General features: G+C 34.8%; 1 protein-coding gene and 1 long non-coding RNA gene across 2 annotated transcripts in view; one reads left to right on the plus strand and one right to left on the minus strand.

Moving 5' to 3' along the window:
* Window positions 1-634: 634 nt before the first annotated feature.
* Window positions 635-1,327, minus strand: LOC135117767 (uncharacterized). The gene is made up of 2 exons (XR_010277149.1): window positions 973-1,327; window positions 635-885 (listed from the first exon to the last, which is right to left on the minus strand). It is a non-coding gene; the product is annotated as an uncharacterized LOC135117767 (long non-coding RNA).
* Window positions 1,328-21,457: 20,130 nt separating this feature from the next.
* LOC110375326 (uncharacterized) overlaps window positions 21,458-22,458 on the plus strand; it is a 109,412-nt gene continuing 108,411 nt past the window's right edge. Inside the window, exon 1 of the mRNA XM_021333401.3 lies at window positions 21,458-21,712. Within this exon, the coding sequence (XP_021189076.1) occupies window positions 21,646-21,712 (67 nt within the window). The 5' untranslated portion in view covers window positions 21,458-21,645. The remainder of the gene's footprint in view (window positions 21,713-22,458) is intronic.

A 22,458-nucleotide genomic window follows, 5' to 3' on the forward strand; every position in this document is an offset into this window, starting at 1 on the left:
CATATCATAATTTTGTCGTATTTTGATCCTATCATATATTTCAATTAAATAAAGAGCACCTATTGGGACACAGGGAATACGTAATATTCAATTAACCATACCTGTTAATTTATTCGTTAACAGCTTATTGACATTACTGTTTTAGTTGTCACTGTTACCAGTCCTGTGTTGGTGAGTTTTGTTTTATTTTTTAATTATTTATGAGTAAAACCTAATCACAATAAAATTATATCTCATATAATTTGATGTATTCTATAACTAATTGTAAAAATATTAACATAATCCGTTGAGTGGTTTAGCCACGGGATTCGTTTTTCGTTCTCATAATTTACAACATCATGTGTAAAGCAGAGATAAAGTATAGGCACCGTGCGTAGCGATGACCCTGCCATCTCGGGACTTATATCCGAAACTTCCCCTCAAGTGTCAAAAATGTTACTATCAAACCATGAAAAAAAATCTGAATATTCGTGTTAAATTTTGCTAATTTAAGTTATCAAAATGTATTGTTGTATTGCTGGATGCTGTAATACATCCAAAAACAACTCCAAGGGTGTAAAATTTTACTATTTCCCTACTAATAGTACTCACATGCCATGGCTTAGGGATAAAAGAATTAAATGGATAAATGCAGTTATAAAACACACGTAATACTTTAATACTTATTGGTGGAGTTGGAAATAACTCTGCCATTGTCACTCCTTTATCATAACCCAGTAACTGTCGGTACGTTGGTTTGCCCCATTGTTGTGCATAACTGGTTTTCGATTCTGCACTTTCTGCAGAATTTACGTAATGCACTAAGGCACAGACGTGCTTACATTGTCCTGATAGACCTGCCTTGCATTTAAAAGTTGCACTTTTAATGTTTCTATTGCAATCAAGCTGAAAGGACAGAGATAAAAATTTAAAATAGATATAATGATTTTCTAAAGATATTGTAATAACAATTAATTTAAAAAAGATACTTACTGTTATCTTAACATCATATACATTTGAATTTTTTGTCTGAGCAACAATTTTGCCAGTTAATATTGTTTATTGTTCTTGGCCAACTGTTTCTATGACATCAAAAACATGGCCCGACTCGAATAGCTTTTGGCCTTTTGATATATTTTGACCACGCTGCCGATCATTGTTTATTGGTAGAAAACCATATTTTATAATTTTAATCATTGTATTTTATATTTTATATTTTTAATCATTGTAAAATTACATTTACAGACTAGACAGTGACAACCAATGGGTCTGGAAAGTTTCTTTTTTTACTCGCACGGTGTCTCTACTGTCGGGATTATAACGCCATCTATAGTTTACGCACGGTGCCTATAGGGGTATTGAAAGTTTTGAGTTGACAGTTTTCAAGGGAAAATATGTTTGTTTGTTCTGACCGACTCATCAATGGTGTTCTAGTTCGCGCACATTTTTATTGTTTTTTTTTTTCGAAAATTGCATTTTTTTACTTTTTCTTTGTGTAAATCGACGTATGATAAGCCAGTATATTAATGTATTTAATTTAGTATGATTGGCTTTGTTACACTTTGTATAAATACAGGGTTTTATCTTCTTTTACATATCTCCGTAGAGAACTTCTATTTATAGAAAAAAAAACCCGAACAAGTGCAATTCGTATCTCGCGTGATTAGTTTTCCGTACTTTGTACGTCAAAGCAAAGGCTTTAGCTGCAGCTGCCATCCTGAATTGAACCTTATTGTAAGTCTATTGGATTGGAATTGCAGTGCAACGTTGAGTAGTCTTGGTTAGGTAGGGAATTGAGTAGGTATGTAGGTACTTACAAGTAATGCTATGTGTGCAATTGTGCATGTATATTTAAATAGCTGTTCCCTGCTGTTTCACCTGCGTCCTGGGAGAACCATTTTGCGAAATCGCGTTAAATTCTATGACCTTTCTCAGGCTTGAGGCTATCTATGACCCTAATTCCTTTAAAATCTGTCCACTGGTTGTTCGAAAGAGTTACCGCGGCCCACATAAAAGGCCTACGACGGAACACGACGGTTTTTAGTCAGTAAGAGTCTGACACTCCCTCACCGCTGCTAACCCACAGCAGGGTCAGTTGATGATTTTTGACGTCGTTAGACCGACAGATAAACAGACAGACAGACAATAAGAGAGAAAGTACCTCCTACTTTCGCTTCTATAATATGAGTAAGAATCATTGTAACTATTGTTGATCTTCGTATTCTTTAAAAAAATACATTATAGGTATTAACCAAAACATATGTAAAAACATAATTATTATTTGTATTACTTGATTGCACACATTAATTACGAAAACAATACACTTTTGAAAGCTTTATAAACAAGGCTTAACTCAGTATTATTTAACCTGATTTCCAAAAAGTAATATGGTTTAAACATAACCATGAAATCCCGCGAAATCAAAAATTAACTTTAATATTACTGAATTAATTGCTGTATTTATTAAATAGGTTGGTCAGTAAATATGATTACTATCAGTTAAAGTTTCAACAAGTTTTAGGTTATTTATTAACAGATTAACATAGTTAACTAGTTTATCATGAATTCTAAAGTAGATAATTAGTTTAAAAGCAACGGGTGAATTGGTTATGTTAATTTAATAAGCTGATAAAAGTTTTGTGAAATCACGTACGTAAATAATCATAAATAGTTATTGCATGAATTGTGGTTAACCGATTTTAAATTATTTTGCTATGAGGACTAATGTCACTGACAGTAATTTGAGTAATCGGTCATTTCATCATTTAACTAGCCTTTTCCCAACTGTAAGTGTTCTGAATTGCTGGATGTGCGAAAATCTACGTCATCTACATAATAGCCTTTTTGGGTATTTCACATTTCAGATGCATTTGCAAAGGGAATGAAAACGCTATAGTTACTTCTTGGTTATAAAGAATACTATTTGGCAAAAATCAAGAAGACATATCCTTTAAAAATCACGTAGGTACCTTTCATTCGGTTACATAAAATATTATTAAAATTGCAATCTGTTGATAATGAAGCTTGAGAGATAGAACCATCCATCACGATTTCTCAAAATCTGATATATATAAATACTTATATGAAAATATGAAATACTTTCGACAACAGCACTTTACCTACTGGAAATACGTAACAACTTCAAATGCATGCCCATATCTCAATTCTCACTAGAAGCTTACATTAAACTTCTGTATGTGTGCGTGAGAAATGTACCACAGACATAAATCTTCATATTGTGTGCACTCGATATCTGGTGTCTCACACACTACTGAAATGATTGATCACTTACAAACAGGTAACGGTTATGCCAACACCAAATGTGGTTCCAATGTTGGCCCAAATAGGTACAGTTCATTCAAAGTGATCAGGAAATTAGTGTTGGCTCCAACTTGCGCCAATGCTCAAAGTTGTGCAATGTTCATTCTACATCTTTGAAAAAAGAATCTGCTTAAATGTATGAAGTGGTTCACACTAACGTCTCACCGTTTTTAAAACAGTTGACAGTTGCTGTCAGTCAGTATAAACAACGGTATTATCCCTTGAAAACGGACAGCTGTCAATTGCATAAAACATTCGGTAGGTAACCCTATACGGATGGATAGAAGGCATGTCTATGTGGGCTAGTGGTATTTGTATGTGTGAAAGCTGATTGCAAATGGGTGCTACAGTAAAAAATATTTACAGAAAAAGATCTATAAATCCTTATTATAACTAGTGTGTTATCAGTTGTTGATTATGCTAGAATATCAGAGTTTAAGCAGGGTGGGAAGGTAAGTGCTAATATATTGGTAATTAACATTAACAAAGTCAATAGTATCTAGCAATAATTGGCTCTGAGTGCATTTAGTAATAGTTTGTGTAGATATATTTATTTACATGAGTAGGTGCTTACGTGCCAACTATACATATAATGTGAGGAATACCTGTGCTAAAATTACTACAATACGAGTATACAGTTAAAAATAACGTTAAAATAAGTTTAGATGTCAATTCGTTTCAAGGGCCATAAACTCCTTTTACATATAAGTCAAGATATGCAAGAGCGAAAGCACGAACGCAGTTGAATTGTTCTAGAGAACACTCTTCAACTGGGTTCAACTATGAAGGACCCATTTCTAGTAAACTGTTAATAGTTTAAATTATTAACTTAGTACGAAACATCTTGTGAGTCTATTCTATGAATAGAACAACGTCTATGTGGAAATGATGGCGTTGTTATAAAGCTCATGTGGTATGAAAGCACTACAGCCCTGGAAAATGAAGGGTTCCAGAAGAAAAAAGAGAGGGTTCAAGTCAGAATATTCTGCTACTCCCTTCTTGTGAAATGGTTATGAGAGTTGGTCATATAAAGCAGTTGCTTCTTGTCAAACACTGTAACTAAAATATATTCTCTGTAAATTATATATTTACAGAATACTTTTTTTGCATTGAAATTCATATTTACTTGATGTAGCTGTAGCTATACTATAAGTACTTAATTTCAAACTAAACTTAAATATCGGCCCTCAAAAGGACTGTCAACGCCTTTCATGAATAGAATACTTAATGTACAGCATATACCGACTTTGCATAGTTGTTTACTAGAACTCCGCGACCTAATTACGGAGTAATCGGTGTCATTATAGGGCAGCACTCAAGCTTTTGAATATCTTCATTGCGACTACCATTGACAAGAATTCATGATATTTGACACTGTTTACCGTAATGTACGAAAAGGTTGGAGATTTTCGTACATTTGGTATCGTTAAGTATTAAAAAATTTTCGTTTTTCAAGCATTGTTGAAAGAGTCTTTGTCGATGAAAACTCAAAACCATGTACTAGGAAAGTTATGTGAAAATGTTTGAGCCATAGATGGCCGTGAAAGAAAGGAGTGTAAAACTCTTCCTAGCTACACCCGCATATTTTCAGTCACCTTTTGAGTTCCAGGGCCGCGGTGAATTCGAAGAATCCTTCAGCCCAGTTGAAACTGCTTAATTTGTCGTCAAATTCTTGTAATTAAAATTGTATCTTAGTTTCTAAATGTTTGACTAAAATCTTTTTGAGAAACATTCAAAGGACTGTTTTGGAATAATCTAAGCAATAATATTGGTTTAACTTTCCATGACCTATCAGGAGTTGAGAATTTAAGACTATTAAGGTTCTCGACTTGGCTATAGGTATTTAGATCGTCATTCTTATCTTTAAAGTTGTTTATAAATCCTTTGAAGTTGTTCTTAATCCTTGACTTAAAACTGCTGAATTTGTATAAGTATATAAATGAATTATTTTCAGTTATGCTCAGTACCAGGCTGTTCCTACTTAGTGTCTTAGGTATTTTGGAGTTATATAGATTCCGTTATATCCTGTCCCAGCTTTGCACGGTTACATACCTAAACCTCCACACTGGTTTCTCATTGGTGAATTCACGAAAAAATGGTTCAAGTATTTTTTGAGCAGGAGCAGATAGATATTAACAAGAGTCCATATTCCTCAAAAACTCATTATTTCAAACTGCATCAATTTCTACACTCCGGTACACATAACAACAGAAAAAAGTGAACAGTTAACAGAAATAAAAAACACACACATCCCACATAATTGCTCGCTATGAATATCCGATACAATTTGTATTCAGGCCGGTTCATACAAATGTTATATTTTTGTAGCGATACACAGAACAAACGACATGGAACAACGCAGCCTCGCTCGTCCCGAGAATACTAGATTTCATCCCCGAAAGGAGAAAAAAAGAATTTAACAAATTGTATTAAAGCACCAAGCAAATATCAACCATGACTCTTCGAAGATAAAGTTTAAATCCCTCTGTTTGGTACCTCGAAATGGATGCCCAACGATTGTGTTTGCTCCATGACAATGATGTGTCGCTTAGATTTTATCACAAATGCTTTGCAGTCATTAGTGAGAGCACGGTACGATTCTTTTAATTTCTACCCTCTTTGTTTCGCAAAACTTCACGAATGATGGAGGATTCATCATTATGTGGAATATTTTTAATATGCGACCGAAATATTTTGATCTGGATTTTATTTTGCGGAGTTTAAAGGATTTTTTATAGAGCATTTTTATGCACTAAAGTGTAATAGAGTATTTAGGTTATTCTTGCATTATTTCTACCTATTCTAAAATGCCATGAAGAACGAAATTCTCATGCAGTTTCACCTGCGTCCCTAGGGAATCTTCTTACACACGAATAAAATATAGCCTATGCCATTCGGGGATAGTGTAGCTCCCTAACAGTGGAAAATTAGTGTGCCGTTACGTTATAGTCAGAATTCCTCTTTTCATTAAATGAAACAAGTATTTTACCACCAAAGAAATTGATTTCCTTTATTCAGACAAACATTCAGCACTACTTGATCTTAAATTAGATTCGATTAAGAAACCATATAAAATTCTTACTATACCGAGATCAATGATCGACTATCGTACTCAAATTGGGACGAATCAATGTTCCCTTACTCAAATCAAATATAACATCTTTGTAGTAATGAAATGGGGAAACCACAGTAGTAACCGGAAAATAGTTTGAGTTCATATGGTATTCTGTTTACGGTTCATTTGAAATGTCAATGAACTAGGGTCTGTCTGAAAAGTTCAGTGAACTCGCATTTCAAGTCATATTTATCGGCTACATATATTCTTATCCCTACACATTAGGTATCTTATCTTATCTATTACTAATAATATAATTTATATAAATGTGCGTTTTCTCAAGATTCCGCGCAAAAAGGGGCTAAACTGATTTAAATGAGAAAAAAACAGTATGACACCACGAAATAGCTGATTTTAATACCAAATTACCAACTTAACGATAAAACTATACTAGAGGCCTAACTCAATGTGTACGCCTTAATTTTTATCTTCCCAAAACTAAAACCACAACAAACTCCATGCTTAGTTTCCAAAAGCTCTGGAGCTCAAAATATTAGTTCCCCGCAACTTTGTCATACAGAGTTCCTTAGTCTAACACGGAGCAATTCCCTACATTAATTGAGTCCAGCCACGAGGACACTGAGGTACAGTCGCCGGCATATAACTTGCCAAGGATTTGGGTTCTTTGATAAGTGTGAGCTTGCATATTGTGCACTAAACGATACAAAAAAGTGGTCCCTCTTGTTGCTCGTGCATTATTCTTTGGTAATTGCCATCATTTATGCCGAATCTCCTAACATATAAAATCTTCAACCCCTTTCTGACTGCCAACCCTGAATTAGATGTTTTGCGGATTAATGGAGTGATTAAATGCGTGTAGGTCTGGTTTTCTGTGAGAAATAGTTTACGAGAGAGTCCACTGTTCCAGCTTAGTCTTAAATATGTTTGACTATATTATGTTTTTAATTTCTGTTTCTATATTAATTACTGTAATTGGTATTTTACCGTTTTAATTAATAGCAACAGTTTAAAAAAATATTTGTAATTATGTCTGCTTGGACATCATGTGACCAGTTTTCATCTAACGATTCTTGCCAAGTTACGTGCCGGGAACTGTACCAAAGCCTTAATTATTTCTGAGCTTAGCCGCCTCTTGTTAACTTGCAATTAATTGTTATATTCATTATACTTTAGAGGATCACTGAAGTTCTGAAGGCATAATCCTTCTTCAAATTCGAGATTGTCATGAAATTATTGATTTTGAATTACTGCAGGTTTAGCTGGATTTGATGGTGAATTAAATTTAGTTGGATTATACTTTCCTAAATTTAAGGGTGGAGTTTGTTCGTTGGTTTTCTTTAACGCAGTCTTGAAATCTCAGGAACTGCTGGACAGATTGATAATTATGAGTGTTGAATAGCCCATTATACATGGCTATTATTTAAGCTTATTTTTGTCTGGGAGCGCGGTGTAAGTACAAAGTAAATAGTTCATACGGGACGCGGCTGAAATCATTGGCGAAAACCAGTAATTTGATTTTGTGGCAAGTTCAACATGCCGCCATTACCATTACATACAAAATATGTGACAAACGTTATTTTCTCAATATGCACTGTGTTGCCCATTTTCAAACTTTTAATCAGGAACTACGCCCCATATAAATTCATAAATAGGAACGTACATATATGTTTATTCAAACTATCTTATAAAACTATCTTCGTATACAACACTTCTAAGGAGGTGGTGAAAGCTACCATTACCAATGTTTATGTATACTTTTTTGTATAAATTGTTACGACTACATATTTTGTTTATGCTTGTACATTGCTTAATGTTCTTGTTCGAAATTCTACTACCAATTACCTATTGCCCGATGCTTTTCTCCTATTTAAGCAGGCTAGTATATTGTTGTCATTGTTTTAAACTGGCGTTTTAAACTCGATGGCGACTCGTGACTAATTTCGTAGCACAAAAACGCTCATCTGACCGTGGTTTCTGCGTCTCGCGCGATGTTCAGACTAGACACGAACTTTGGTCAGGTCTATATACTCCACTCTTGAAGTAGGTATATAAACTCATGCCAAAAGTTAGTTCCCGTATTAATTGCCTCAAAAAAAGACGACTCACGTATTTGTGATTTAGCGTCAAGCTCTAAGGATTTCATAGCCCAGCTCATATAATTGCCCAGCCAACCGTAACGAACTATAACAAAGTAATTTTCTTTGAAGAAAAGTAGGTAGCGTTCAACTTGGAAATTAATTCTAAAGAATTACTTGCAGTTTGTGGGACGTTGGGGGATAAATAACAGCTGCTTTTTTGCTGAACTGTGATGCTTGCCACGGCTTTTTTATGATGGGTGATCTTCAAATCATGTCATGCCAATAACTTTGACACAAAGTATGCTACTCATTCTGCTTTTTTTTTGGAGTGACCCCTCTAAACATTATCAATTATAGAATAAAGTAACCTAGCTTGATTTTGCAGTTACCGAATATTTTGAATCGATTTACAAAATAAGAATGTACGAAAAAGCGTCTAAGTTCAGATTACTATGTGAAAAAAAGCAGTCTAATGTAATAAAGTAAAGTAAGCAACAAAATTTAGCAACTCTTTCAACGCTGAAACTGACAAAATAATTTCCAATAATAAATAAAATAAGCTCTTTAGCAAAAAAAAATATCATTCCGGAGAGTTATAATTCAATCAAGGTTAAGTAAAAGTTGACAGAGTAAACTAAGAAAATAACAATGTTGATTTAGGATGTTCAACAAACGCAAGTGGTTTGGACGAATTTTGGCCCCTTTTGTTTTCTGAAAATTTCTCACTGATGTTGCTGAATCGACGAAATAAATTTAATTTAAACGAGATTTTGCTCTGTTGGGAATTGTGACGTTATGATAATTGGAAGAGATGACAAAAGGTAGTAACTTCTGGTATAAAAAAAATCTCGATACATTTGGGCAGTTGCGTCTCACTGAATAAAGTGACCGGCCATCTGATGTCAAAATTGCTGATTACTTTCAGTATTCTTATTTTCAACACTGCGAGAGAAGCAATGCGTAACGACAGCTGGTAGTAACTAGGTAACAACTCTCTACACCCATAGGTAACAAGGAATAATAACCATTCATTTTCATAGGCTTAAACATGGAATAACTTTACTCCATATTGTCCATAGTCCATAGTATTTAATGTAAAATGATGTTTTCCAATATGGCTGAAGATTTGAATTGGTTTGCCATGTTAAAAATTAATCCAGGTATATTAGGCCTGAAAAACAAATAATTTTCTTAAAAAAACTGTAACTAACTCCGTAAACACATCTACGTGTTTCCCTTACAAATCTAAATAATTGCCGAGATGCTTCTTTGTAAAGAGATTTTTATTCTAACTGGAAACAGGATAATAAGTAATTCTTTTCTTTCGCTGTTTTGTATTGTTATGCGTAATTAGGAAGCACAAATATTTATTTCAAAAACAGCATCAAAATTAGTGTTTCTTTTTGGAGTTAGACAAGGGTAATCATTTTGACTTAGCTTATTCGGTCTTTTTACGTATTTACGTTAAAACAGTTCATAATTGTTTACTATGAATATAAAAAATAGAAAATGCAAAAGTTATTTTGATAGTAATATACTTCGAGTCAGGCGTGTACCATGAAATATAGAGAGCATATTAGTTACTACATAATTATATCATTTTAACATGATTTTGTTAAAATTATTATAGGTACCTATTTAGAGAATTTCACATTCGGTAATTATATTAAACTAAGAGGTAATATTGAAATTGCATAATTAGCAATTCCTTATTGGCTTTAATACCATTGTTTTATTTGCTACACTTTGGCTTTTTGGTAAACTTTTACCTATTGCTTTTCTTTTATATACTAATCACATAAAGAGGGTTTTTTTGGCTTGTACTCTAAGGGTCGATTCCCACTGAAAGAGCAGCGGCGGGCAGCGGCCGTAAGAGCACGGAAAATGTAAGAGCGCGGCGCGGTGCGGCGCCGCGCGGCCTGCCGCGCTCGCGCTCAATCCCTTGCAATTACGGCCGCTGCCGGCCGCTGCCGGCCGCTGCTCTTTCAGTGTGAATTGACCCTAAAGGCTCCGAAACTATCTGAAATCTGAAAAATGCTTTCACTGCTGGGAAGCTAGATAATGCCCTAGTAAATATATCATCATCTTCCGAGCCTTTTCCCAAACTATGTTGGGGTCGGCTTCCAGTCTAACCGGATTCAGCTGAGTACCAGTGCTTTACAAGAAGCGACTGCCTATCTGACCTCCTCAACCCAGTTACCCGGGCAACCCGATACCCCTTTGGTTAGACTGGTGTCAGACTTACTGGCTTCTGACTACCCGTAACGACTGCCAAGGATGTTCAATGACAGCCGGGACCTACAGTTTAACGTGCCATCCGAAACACAGTCATTGGTGTCTAAGATATACTTAGAAAGTACATACAAACTTAGAAAAGTTGCATTGGTACTTGCCTGACCTGGAATCGAACCCGCGCCCTCATACTCGAGAGGTCGGTTCTTTGCCCACTAGGCCACCACGACCCTAGTAAATATATAAAGAGCAAGTAATAAAACATATGAAAAATATATTAAAAAACATATTAAAAATATATACATATAAATATAATTAAAAATAATTAACTTTTTTACAATTATGCTAGTCTTAATTATCAGGTTAACCAGAATGTTCTCATAACTTAACATACGAGTACAAAATTACTTAGAAACATGATGAAGAAAAATATAGATAAATGCACCAGCTGTACCCTGCAAGTTATAACTTGACTGAGATAAGTTAAACTTCTAGTTTTCTTGCTGTAATAACTTAAACTTTATTCATTTGAATCTATTTGAATATCCTTCTAACAATAATAATAGTTGAAGGTTCTTTGCTTGTGAGATTGAAAGGACATCTAAACAGGGGGTCATTCTCTTTCTGTCATTTGAAATGGACTGATTTTTCTGTATGTAAGACTGTTTCCTTTTGTATTTCCAATGAATTGCGGACTTTTTAGAAGAAAGCATATGATTTTTAAATTCTAAACTATACTATTCGTCCTAGCCTTTTTTTAACGATGTTGGGTTTGGTTTCAAATTTTATCGGATGCAGCAACTGCCTAACTGACCTCTTTAACCCAGTTACCTACTAGCTGTCCAACTTAGATTCATATTCATATTTATTTTCTATGCATTGTATGAAGAAAGTCAGACACTCTCATTTCTAAAGACACAAAAAGATAATAAAATACAACCAAACATAAAAAGTCAAGAATGCGTTGTCCTAATTCATTATCTTTTTTGTTATTTTGAAGGTGTAAATTAATGGTCATCTCTTGACCTCACTGTTACTCAGTCAAAAGATAAATGAAGTACAAAAGATATTTATCTACTTTCATTTAGAAGGTGTTACGTGCGAAAAAAATCATACATCATACCAGACTTTGTTTCTCATAAGGGCGAGTCTAAATGACATAAATATTTTACTTTTAATGTGTCATATATCAGTTTTATGGGTGGCCTACTATTCGAGGTTTGAGGCTATAGACCCCCTGCGGTTATGGGGTGATGGAAAGACCACAATAAAGGCAATAGCACATGTTTCGGCATCAAATTGCCTCGTCTTGCTTGTGTTGTGATCATTAATTAGACTGTAGTGGTTTGGGCTGTAATAGTTTGGATCGAATTTAGTGCGAAGTGCAAATTGGTGCTTCCTATCAATTACAGTTATAAGAGAATCAGGTATACAATATGACTGTTTGTTTTCAACAGAACATCAGCAATTAAATTTTTGTATCACAATCTGCCTGGTCTCCCCTCAGTTTAAAGGGTACTTTAAACTAGGGTAGGTTTAAGGGTATTTTCTAATCCAGCCAAAAGCAACTTTATATGTTTTGCTTGAATTTCCTACTCATCTGACTTCATAACTATAACATAAAACTAAATTACACTACGGACAGATTGACACGCCTGACGAATGACTCAATATTTTGATTTTTGAGGATGAAGCAATTAATGTGTATCAACAAAGAATTAGGTATCTACAACTTTGGCCAATTGCTTTTTTTTCAAAAGAGAAAATTGCTTCTTCCCATTTGATATAAAACACATGTATCTAGCAAGTTATCTCAGGTTATTATCAAGTCAGAACTTCAAGCGAGCGACGTGTGATCCCAGAGGCGATGCGGAATACTTGAGCCCAATGCTTATCGTGACTCCTGTCTCCTTGTATGAGGTAGAGCTTAGTCTCTTGAGAAAATTGCCCTGTGTGTAGGTTTTTTATTGGAAAAGTAAGTTCAATTATGCTATGGTGATATGGCGTTTAGAAGTTAGCTTTTATTGTGATCTTCAAAGTATGCATTTTAAAGTTCACAGAGTGTAGTAAAGAGAATTTTTATCCTGGTTTTCAATTTTGTATTGCCAAAAAATATTTGCCTAGCCCAGACTAGATGCAAAAACAATATTTAGCTTACGTGGAGGGATATATACCTTTAAAAAAATTCAATTCTTCTTCTTTGTTGCTAAATATTATAGAGCCCTGATGAATGCCGGAATGGGGTTGGAGAACATCAAGATCAAGTTTTGTAAAAACAGGCCTATTTTCAGCTTTGGACTATTTTGGCTGCTAGACAGATGGATCTATCTGATCGGTACTCTATCATCAAAGATTTCCACTTTCGAAGATACGCACTTTCAAAGATTTGCATCCTGTCTTATGTGACAGATGCAAATATGCAAATTCAGACCGCATAAAATTGCATAACTTCACGAATATATTATAGAGTAACAACTCTTTGAGCGTGTCACGTTATTTGCCGTCCCAATTCAAACCGGGACGAAACGGGATTGTTGATACTTCCACTAAAAGTACCCAGCACACTGCAGACTAAACAGTCGGCCGACAGTTGGCCGAGTAGCAAAAATTTTTTTATAGAAAATCTCGTTTTCCAATTAAAGCTTTTAGTCGATTTTAAATCGGCTAAATACCTGATCATTATTATGTTTATGCATTTATTTATTTTTCTCACATACAATTTAGTACACTTAAACAATTATGGGTTAGGTACAATAAATCAATTGTTGCGTACTACCATTCATCTTCATACTGATTTATGAGCCCAAACAAACTATCGGACGACTAAAGTTTGCAGTGTGCTGGTACACTAAAAGCGTGAGAGGTTTTTGTTACAGTGAAATTGGGACACTGATGCCCGTTTTCACCAACAGCCTCTTACCGTTTCCCTAACTAAATGCAACTTTTAATAAGGACTCCTCCCAATTTGACACCTACCTAAATTCATTTTCACCACACTTGTACATGGATCCCTTAAGTAAGTGACAGATTACTAGTTCTACAAACGATAATGCAAAGTCGATATTTTATCGATAAAATGATTTTTCTGTACTTCTTAAGAAATAAACGTCTATCGAGTATATATTACTAAAGCCTGTGAGTTTTTTTTCTTGTGATGTTATTTTAATTTAACTTAAAATACATTACGCTATGTTTTATGCTTTGTTTTATGCAATAAAACAGTAAAGAGGTTTTCTATAGGTAAATTTTTACCTATGTCATTCGCGCGTTTGTCAAATTGACTGATGTGTATGTGTACATAGAGTGAGGTTAATTTTGGGTTTATTATTCTTGAATAGATAAGTTTATTTTGGCAGAGAAGAGAAAACGAGGATAAACCTTTCTTACAGAAGAAAAAGACAAGCTAGTGAAATTGCTGACGTCTCATAGAGACACAATATTAAACAAAAAACGGATGGGACCACGAACGAAGCCAAAAACAAAGCTTGGATCCAGTCACAAATAGTTTTAATGCGATAGGAACCGTTTATAGGTAAATGTGAATAATATCTGTGTATAATAATATAGTGTATTAAGATATTGCCGTTCAACTGTGTTCCTTGTTTTACTGTCGGCTTCATTGTATTTTTGTTCTCCATGAGTTGATGGATATAAGTATGGGGTTAAAATTATATATTTATTTAGTTTCAGGTGGTGCGAGAAATTGGAAAGACATGCTGCGCCCAGCCCACCTCAAATTGAATTGGTGCAGGAGGATGATGATAATGTTTGGTACATCATATGAGGACTAATATTAAAATATTTGTTTACTATCTTTGTTTTAATTTACATAATTTATTATGTTCAATGTTAGCCTACTTCTTACCTCCAGAGGGTATCCAGAGGGCTCCTCCATATTCACCATTTTCGAATCATTGGTATCTACTGCAGTTTTGGTATTTAAGGCCTATTCAAACCTGAGCGATATTCGCTGCCGCTGTGGGTAGAGGTAGATACCGCGCGGGTTTCGCTCAGGTATTTAGTATCAAGTATAGTTACCGGCACGGATATTGAGCTCTCGGCGGAAGAGTGGGGATCGCTTTGCGCACTGTACACAAGGCAATAAACCAATAAATGGCTTCTGCGCAGGTGAAGGTCAGGGCTCAATATCCGTGCCAATAACTATACCGCGGCTAGAGCGACCTGAGCGATATTCACTGCTGCTGTGGGTAGAAGTACATACCGCGCGGCAGCAGCGGCATGCATCCCGAACATCAACAGTAATATTATCGCATACCCACTGGGTTTTCTTTGTCGCAGGTGGTAGCGAATACCGCTTAGGTCTGAACAGTCATATTACCGCATACCCACAGGGTTTTCTCTGCCGTAGACGGTAGCGAATACCGCTTAGGTCTGAATAGGCCTATAGTTGTCCCGGCTACCGCGAACTACATCAGTGATTACCAGATTTGCATCTGTTATGGTCTGTATATTTATGGACATGCAGGACTTCCTATTTTTGAATAATTCATCGACATCACGACCCAGCAAGTGCATTCATAGCAAGTGATAACGTATAATCTTATAAAAAAGTCATGATCATCGTACTTATTTCTCAGTCATCTGCTCTTTCACGTAAGATAGGTACGTGGTCTTCTAATGATTATTATTTTACATATCCACAACCTCCCTAAACTTTCTAAAAGTTTACGTTTCATTTATTTATTTTTTTGCTTTTTAAACATGGTATTTTTGGTGTTACATTACATATGAAGGTACATTTCACTATCCATCGCCAGAAACGGTTCAAAATATGTTTGTATTCTGTAATGATAATGATAGGGGTTGTTTAAGCAGGCATCAATCGGGCTCCCAAGTTTAAGTCAAATTTTTAGGTTATAATTGACACCTAGGCTTTGGTGAAAATGAAATTCTTATTAGGTGTTCCGTAAATGCTCCCTAAATTTAGGTATTCGTTGGTGAAAACGGGCATGAGAGTGTAATTATATTGTAGGTACCTATGTATGTACAGAAACAACGAGTAATGACGTCATGACTTTTGGGAATAGTTTGGCACACATCATTGGAAATGGATTCGTAATCAAGCCTATTTTCCCTGATGTGGGCAGAGGTGCATTACGGGAAAATTCATTTTATCATTAACTAGCTGCTGTTTCTTTCCCGCGGTTTCACTCGCGTGCCGGGGTAACTTCTACCATTACCCGGACAAAATATATAATTATACTAGGGATAGTGTATCCAACAGTAAAAGAATTCCCGACTATATGTGTGAAATAGCTATATATAGGAACTTGTGCCCCAGATTTGCATATGATATCTAAGTGTTAAGTTGTAAGTAATATTTGCGAAAAGTCAAACGATATCTGTAAGTATACTTACAGATATATTTTATTTTATGTTTAGATAAGACTATCTTGTGAATAAAATATCATAGCAACGTATACCAATTAGAAACGATTTCAATTGGTTTCTATAATAACAACCTAATTATTAGGTACAGACGAATAAATATTTGATATCTTTGTTAGGACATGCTCTGATCGCCGCGGGCTTATCAACAAGGTGCTATTTCTAATAACGGCTGTTGTTTATTTTGATTACATAAAAATACATAAAAAAACAATCGAATTCTTTAGAAATTTTCCTAAGAAAATGCTAATTGTAGAATTGTTAAGTTTACGTAGAACAGTTACTGGGCTTTCACACTAGCGGTTTCACACACACATTCCGCGTGGCAAAAGATCCGTCGAGTGATTTCAGGTGTCATCGAGATTTTAGATAATGGCTTCTGTGAGCAGTCCTCTAGATATAAAGTCTGTAGCCGTCCTCGATAAATAGACTATAACCGAAAGAATTTCACAAATCGGACCAGTAAATCCCAAGATAAGTGCGTCCAAGCAAATAAACATATAAACCTTTTAGATTTTTATTATTAGTACAGATAAATAATGACTTCTGGGCACCTTAACAAAAAGCACCTTACAATAGATACGTAGGTCCCAAATTCTTCTTGGTCTAAAAAATAAACGTAATGAATCTAGATTTCTACAAAGGTCCAAAGACAAAGGGAATGTTTCGAGTACATTTCACGCACTGTTTACAAGGCTGGGAGGTATTGTTTTGTCAGTGAAACATAGATCATTGAACTAACAGGGACCGCTATAAGTACAGATCTCTATGTGAAAATGTCAATTAATGTATCACAAAAAATAATGATAGCTCATTAACGTATTTTCGATCGTATTAATGACACGCCCATTACAAAATAGGTTAACAAACGTAAAAACTAGACGCACATATGACACGAATATGCGCTGAGCTCTCGTTCCATGTTAATTTTTTAAAGTAAACGATTAAGACCCATGTTCTACGGCGACAAAAACGTCAATTTTCCTTAAAACAGGTGTTTACTATGCATTTTACGATCAAATTTTAAAATAAACAGTTGTTTAAAAAAACGGCCGCTAATTTTGTAGGGTGATAACTTGGGCCTTAGTATTAAGGAGGATAGGTACGGCAATAGCGTCTCCAGTTAGTTAAGTTATCTAAGCCTGGGAGGTATTGTTTTGTCACTGAAATGAAGGGTCCGTTACACAACGAAATACGTCTAGTGTTTTTGGGACCCTAAGACGGTTGTTGTAACGTTTGAGGGCCTAGGACGAAGAAGTATTTATTTATGTAATGGGAATTTACTCGCTTATGTACCTGACACCTGTTTCTCATATACTAGTTATTTATACTGGCTGTTGCCCGCAGTTTCGCTCGCGTCCTGAGGTAAGTACTGCGCTTCTTGATGAAAGTGCTACTAACGTAGTTCTGATGTATAAGCTGTATTTACTGTAGGGTTTCATCAAAATCTGTAGAGCAGTTTTGCGTAAAAGAGTAACAAACATCCAGCAATCCATGAACACAACAAACCTGCAATGTAATACTAGCGTACTTTTGTCAATTGTTAGGAGAACCTAACACCGAATAAGAATATTCGGAATCGGAAAGGTAGGTATACTATTAATATTTTTTTCTCATTTTATAGGTAAAAAATTGAGTAAGAATTAGATTTTACATGCCATACTTATGACTAAAGTGCAAGATAGTGTAGGTGCCTTATAAATTATATAATAATATACATTTAAAGTAGTCTAGGAACTCATGAGAAAGATTCTTCGAAATACTACTTTCATGTACTTGTTAGAAGCGTTGCATGTAATGCATCAAAGAGGTTATAAATATGGGTATAATGTCATAACTTAGAAATATGAAAATGCGCTTTTTTCTTAGTCTCATTTTTATATGGAAGAATGTTGGTTACATTTCAACGTAAAATCAGAATAAAAATCGATTATTAGCTAAAGGTCTTCAATGAGGAATAATTTTATTTATAGTTTCTGATTTTTATCCCTTTTTGAGTGCCCCTTATATTGAAATTAGCGCAATCTTATCCCCTACTAGAATTATTCCCTTTCCAATTCCCCAACTAAATATATTTTTTTTTGTACAAAAATTAAAAAAAATGGTTAGTAAAATTGAATTGAAATAAATAAGGCATTTAACTTCATCTATAGATCTTAAACAGATTTGATCAAACAAGTAACACTAATGACGTACCAAACAATTATTTCGCAAAAATTCTCACTACCCACGTCGACCCATATTTTATTCCGCCCCCTTCCTCAATTACGTAGGGGTTGGCGTCGAATGAATATCAGTATTTCACACAACAGCCACTTCACTCTCTTAGCCACATAAATCGGGATTTGAGTAAATCAGGTTCCGAAATTTTGGGGTTTTCTTTCACCACGCTGTAATAGTAACTATTGTTGAAATTCGAGGCTTAAGCTTTGTATGAAGAGGGCCTTTGGTTACGTTTTTCAGGAATTATAATGTTTTATGATATTTGTTGTTATTTCTCGTGTCAGAAACTTACTCTCTACTTACTCACTACTTAACTAATATAGCAATCAATCCTTAATAAATGCAGAAGCACCTCTGTCTGTCTATTGCGCTTTCATATCATAACTACATACCTACTAAACCGAATTAAATGAGAATAGAGGCTTTTTAAATTTTTGTGTTGGAAGCCCTTGGGACGCAAGTAAAACCACGGGAAACAGCTAGCTACTACATATTCGTTAGCATTTATACTCTAACTAGCTGACGCGGCGAACTTCGTACCGCCTAATTATTTAGGCATATTTATATTTAGTAAGTCACAAACACACGACACTTTAATTTTCGCAATTTTTCCTTATTTGCTCACCGTTTAGACCTACTTTTAATCAGACTAACGAACAACAATTCATTTTTATTTATATAGATTACTTACATCATTTAAAGTTTAATATAATTATATTACAAATGATGATGACTACAGCATCACCTAAATTTATTCTAGCAGTTAAGTTAGCCACTTAAACTTATTTTTATGGACTTTTTCTCTTAGTGTTAGGCAAGCTAGTATTAACATTAGTTATGTCGGATTCTCTTGTCAGTAATAACTTTAAGGATCCGTTGTGAAAGTTTTTAAGGATTTGCGTGGACGGTCAAGTGCTGAAGCGGTTTGCCTGGCTTATTATTATGAGGGTATTTGATTATTATCTTTACCACTAGCTTGTGTCAGCGGTTTCACCAGCGTCTCGTAGCAAGTACTCTGTGTACTCGGATGAACATAGGCTGTTTATTCTTCCATGGTGAATAAGCTATCAAATTCTAAAAGACAAGGAAGAGTTTGGTCATTTGGTTTAAAGCGCTAATCTCAGGAACTAATGGTATGATTTGAAAATTATTTCACTTTTTACCGATGTAATGATTATGATGCTTCTGGAATATTCTTTCGAATAATGTTGCAAGCTACGGCAGAGTTCCAAGACCCCTAAATAAATAAGACAGGTAATGTTATAATATTAATCTAGTTTTCAAGTTCCGTAAAACCTTGTCCATTCTGTTGTCTGTCAGACCGGTTTTAATAATAACAAGAAAATGCGGTTTTACAGTCGTATGTCAGGTCCACTTAGAGATATATGGCTACACTAGTGTGAATAGTATCACATCTGTTTTCTAAGGAAGGATAGTTCTTAGAATACGATGGAATGAGAAAATAATGAGACAAAGTAGTCAATGTGTTCCTGAAGTTCTACATTCTTATGTCCAAGTTTACCGACAACATACATAAGTGTCCGATTTTGTTATAATTAGCAGTTTGCTAGCTTTTGGCTCCCTTAAATACTGCGTCAAACGGCATACGGTAAGTTAATTTCTTCCTGGAAGCTCTCATTGGTCGTAATAAGTTGGAATGTAGATCTACCTTTTTCGTCAAATTGGCCAAACGTAGAGGATTGAATTTGTGACTTCAAAGCTGAATGTAGAAGTAAAGCCTAGCTCTGCCATCTGTTCTCTAGAGTCCTGTAGAAACTAATTCGTGTACCGGGAAAAAATATCTAGAAGAATGGGATATTGGGAGAGTTTTTTCAAATCAGACCCGTAGTTTCTGAGCTTAGTGCGTTCAAGCAAACAGACTGTTGAACTTCAAAATATTTGTACCTGTAGAAACAGTGATGCTTTCAAAATACATTGTTGTACCTATTGCTTGTAAGCAAATATACTCTACATTAAATACCGCAGGTACGTTCCATACTGGCGTATTTAGAATAATTCCCATTGTTACAAAATGCAGCAAAACCGCGGGAAATAGCTAGCAACTCCAACCAAATCAAATGTTTGCTGGTTTTCAATGCGTTCGGTATTCGTTTACAAATTCTCAGCACAATGAATGGAGTATGTGAACTCAAAATTCCAATAAGGTGTTTAACACTTAAATAGGCGAGTGGGATCTAAAAAATAAAGAAAAACTAGACTAAGCAGGATATTAAACAAGAATGGGGGTTGAGACACAAAAGAAGTTTTTTTAGTTGTGTAGATACAAATACAAAAACCATTTGATTTATCTAAAAATAATTATAATAGAATAATCTAGAAAGAAAGTGCATTAATAGTTCTTCGTTTTGCTTGTTTCATTAAAAAAAAAAAAAAAAAACAAGTAGATATGTTTGGGGTCAGGAGAGACCAAATGCGTCTACTTGCAAGATTTTCTTAATACGTCTAGTTAAGGGTTAAATTGTACCCCCTTATTAATTGCGCAAGTTCCACGAATATTGTCATTCTGATTCCACATTAATGCAAGATCAATAATAGTGTAATATTACTTGGAAGAACTGAAAAGTCAATGAATCCATTAATCTGTCTGTGAGAGGGATTTAATAAACTCTGTATAATAATGACCATTTTTTATTCTCCCCTTACCATAAAACTCAAGTCTAATAAAACTGAAAAATAGGTCCAAGTTTAATTTGTATGTATCGAATGTCCTATGTTTATGACCTACTCTGACCCAATAAAAAACCTTTTCACGCAAAATTAGGCACGATCCACGAAATTATTTGAACAGAAAATACTAAAACAGCAACAGAAATTGTCGTAATTTCAAAACAATTGACTTGCAAATCGTTAAATCGAACCCAAACTGGCAATACACGTACAAACAACGGAAAATGAGGATTCGTGATACGTAAGGCATAACTGGCGTTTGGATAGACAATTGTCATTTAAATCCACCCAAATGAATCGTTTTGGGTACTATTCTCTACGGGGGTGTCATAAAACCACAGTCACAGAAACCCTTTTACAAAACTACTATAATGAAAACGGTGTAACAAGAAAATTGTTTTAAAATTTGATAGACTGTGGCACCCTGAAATCTGACGTCCCAGTCAGGTAGCGATCCCAACTTTCAGTACCACACTAGCCTCGGGGGAGAGTAGACGTCGCTCCCGCGCTTTTGCCGCCTAATTCCAAATTCGAATTCGGACCGTTTGACGATAACGTCTTTATAATGTTGATATAACGTTTTTTCAGTTTAAAAAAGTTTGGATTTTGTTTGATTTTTGAGTGTGAGTGATTTTCCAAATGAGTGCTAAAATGTTTGGCCAAGGAGTTGTCAAGTTTGTTTGTTTATTAATGACATTTTTTGGGGGTGAGTTTCCAATTTGACTGTGATTTTAAGAAAGGAGTCTCCATTTGAACTGTCAATTTGATGTCATTAATTTTGTTGTAAAAAACGGGAAATCGAATTACGTTGCCGTTCTTTTATAAATGAATTTTCCTGAAGCTAATGAATTGACGATCCATTTTGTGCCCGATAATATAGTTGGAGATGGAGCTTTTTTATTGTATTATTTTTTTATCTCAGTTTTTTTTACCTATTTGACACTTATTATTATACAGTAAGGGAATACTTTTTGAACTAAGAATAAATACGTTATATTTAATTTTAATCTTTAAAAAGTGAAGAATCTGAATAATATCAACATATTATCCATGTATTATCATTTTAATATTAAATCTCTTTTGCAAGTGCAATAGCATTCGTGCTCATGACAGTATAAATAGATATTTCTGCTATAGAAATGTAAAAATGTGAATATTTCTCGTAACTAGTGACGAGATTGAGCGGAAGGCGGCCGGTTATTGGAATGCTCTCGTTCTCCGGTGATACTGGCACGTAGGTGCATGTGTGACGAACTTAGGTTCATATGTGACGAACTCACGAACTCTCAAACTTACCTATTGCATTATGAATATGACGAACTCGTTTTGCAAAACTTGGTATCTACAGTTATGTATCACGGGTGCTCGATATTTCTTTATCTTCTGTGATATTATGAAGTTGGTATGCAATGTTTGCTATGTAAATGGATATCCCACCCAAAACAAAAATGT

This window comes from Helicoverpa armigera, chromosome 14 (genome assembly GCF_030705265.1).
Source record: "Helicoverpa armigera isolate CAAS_96S chromosome 14, ASM3070526v1, whole genome shotgun sequence".
Taxonomy (NCBI): Eukaryota; Metazoa; Arthropoda; class Insecta; order Lepidoptera; family Noctuidae; genus Helicoverpa; species Helicoverpa armigera.